Source organism: Manis pentadactyla, chromosome 9 (genome assembly GCF_030020395.1).
Source record: "Manis pentadactyla isolate mManPen7 chromosome 9, mManPen7.hap1, whole genome shotgun sequence".
Taxonomy (NCBI): domain Eukaryota; kingdom Metazoa; phylum Chordata; class Mammalia; order Pholidota; family Manidae; genus Manis; species Manis pentadactyla.
In genome coordinates, this window is record NC_080027.1 from 21,731,349 (window position 1) to 21,734,063 (window position 2,715).

Genomic DNA, 2,715 nt, shown 5'->3' on the forward strand with positions numbered 1-2,715 from the left:
TTATTTTAATAAACATAAATATCAGCAAACAAAAGGGAAAATAAAAAACTGAATATTTTACTCTCAGATATTCACAATTAACAGATTAACGTATTCTTATTGGTCATCTTCAACATGCATATATATGTGTGGTGTACAAGTTATGTGTGGTATCTGTGTCTTTATACCAGATGTCTTTTATAAAACTTTATTTCCTTTTCCCTAGTTTTTTAGTCACTAGTATTCTCTCCAGGAGAATATGTGAAAGATATTCTCTTTACTCTCTCCTCTTTTCAGTACATTCAAATATTTTAATATAATTCATTTTTTATCAAAGCATAGGAATATGACAGATAGAAATACATCATCACATATTAATATAAGTAATGCTTAAAATTCACTGGTATTGGTGTAAAACATCACTTATGTAACTACATTCCCAAGAAAGGTGCCCTTATTCTCTAAGAAATGATTTCTTATAAAATCATTGCTAGACTAAAAAAAATTACACATATTTGAATATATGCATTATGACTTAAAATACATATATATTTATGATTCACAGCTAATGTCTTCTAAAATGACTGTAAAAATTCTATAAAAATAGAATGTTGGTGTTATCAATATTTTAAAAATATTTTTAAATATTTTTATATTTAAATAAAAATATTTATTGCTTTCCAATAAGTGATAGAGTATTTATTGGAATTAAATCTATTGCATCAATCCTTATCAAAAGTTCTCACTGAGAGAAGATATTACACACTAAAATTATAGAATTACCAATATAATGATTTGTTATTTGGTGATATGTAAATAAATGTAAATATTAAGACATTACAACATTACAGGTAATTTATAATTTGGAGAAAACCTACAACTGTACAGGCAGGAAATGAGAGTCTAAAATAAATATTTGTGGAAGTTTCAATATTAATATGAAGGAATTAATTCCTGCAAGTAACTCATTTTGTAAAGAAGTAAATTATTTACATAACAACATTCTCAGGGCCATGGTGACATCCTTGTTCCTTAGACTGTATATCATGGGGTTAAACATGGGAGTCACGATGGTATAGAAGAGAGAAAGCACTTTACCAGTTCCTGCCGAGTGGCTGGTCTTGGGTCGTAAATACGTAATGGTGGCTGATCCATAGAACAACGCTACAACCATGAGATGAGATGAACAGGTGGAGAAGGCTTTGGCCCGACTTGTGGCTGATGGCAATTTAAGTATTGTGGAGATGATTTTGGTATAGGAGATAAGGATCAACAGAAATGGAACCATAACAAATAATACAGCAACTATGTACACCATCATTTCATTCAAAAACGTGTCCCCACAGGCCAGGCTGAGTATTGGGGGGATGTCACAGAAGAAGTGGTTGATTAAATGAGACCCACAAAAGTGCAGAGAGAAAATCTGGCATGTCTGCCCTATCTGGGCTGGAATTCCACTGATCCAGGAGCCAACCACCAACTGGACACACACTTTGTGGTTCATGACTAGAGGATAGTGCAGAGGGTTACAAATGGCCATGTAGCGGTCATAGGCCATCACGGCCAGAAGGAAACACTCTGTGGCTCCCAGCATAAGAATGAAGTAAGTTTGGGTAGCACAGGCAACTAAAGAAATTGTTCTTCTCTGGGTCCAAAGATTCATGAGCATTCTGGGGAGAGTAACTGAAACATAGCAGATTTCCAAAAAGGAAAAATTTCCCAGGAAAAAGTACATGGGGGTGTGGAGAGCAGGGGCTAGCTTTGTCACTAGAAGTATGATGCCATTACTTATCAAGATAATGATATAGATGACCAAAAACATGCCGAATAGAAATGACTGCAAAAGGGGAACATCTGCAAAGCCCAGCAGAACAAATCCCATCAATTCAGTTACATTTTCTTCTGCTGGTTTATCTTGGTGTTTCATCTGCGGAAAGGAGCAATTTATCACGTACTTTTCACCTTACCTCCATGGATCAGTGCTGTTCCCTAAATTGCATCAGGATATCAAGACTGGTCTTTGTAATCACTGCAGTTGTTTCTAATTTAATAATGTCACTAGTGATGTGTTTCCCAGTCTCTCAGTTTATACCCTGTGAATAATCACTCTACACACTCTCCTGAAATTTCTTTTAAGATATTATTATTGAATACAACCCAGGATAATCCAACTATGCCCTTCTTAGCACAGATTCAAAAAACCATTAGTTATCACTGAAAACAGGCCTACAGATTTGCTGTGTTATCTTGCTTTGAATTAATTGTACTTTGTGACAATGCTATTGTCTTTTTCTATGATTTTTCTCTATCACAGTTTAGTAGCACGTACTATTCTGCATTTTGCCAAGAGAAATGAGAGAATATTTTATTGTACATATGGCTATAAAACAAATATTTGTGTAGGATACTAAGTGGGGAATATTAGAGGGCTTTAATCGGGAGGAGTTGCCTGAGAACAGAGGTACAGATAGATAGAAACAATACAGAGGGTAGCCCTGTTAAACAGGGATAGTCTTGCAGTCAGTCCCTTCCCATGTGCACGTGTGTGGGCAGGCGGACAGAAGTACTGGCTGTGTGTCCCCGTGTGCTGTGTGCAACTCCACCAGGTTTGTTGTTCCTTGAAAACAACACTTAGGTACATTTCTAAATTCACTTTTCTTAAAGAAAATGATATTGAGACTTACCAATGATGGATAATTTGATCATGTGTACACAGTCTTTGTGATTGTATGTTGG

General features: G+C 35.3%; 1 protein-coding gene across 1 annotated transcript; it reads right to left on the bottom strand.

Moving 5' to 3' along the window:
- Positions 1-964: 964 nt before the first annotated feature.
- Positions 965-1,924, bottom strand: LOC130684853 (olfactory receptor 10AG1-like). Its single transcript, XM_057507095.1, has one exon. The coding sequence runs from the start codon at positions 1,904-1,906 to the stop codon at positions 965-967; it is 942 nt and encodes a 313-aa protein (XP_057363078.1). The 5' UTR covers positions 1,907-1,924.
- Positions 1,925-2,715: the final 791 nt, after the last annotated feature.

Excerpts from the sequence above, each read along its gene's own strand:
- LOC130684853 (XM_057507095.1), bottom strand. The coding sequence starts at position 1,906 with ATGAAACACCAAGATAAACCAGCAGAAGAAAATGTAACTGAATTGATG.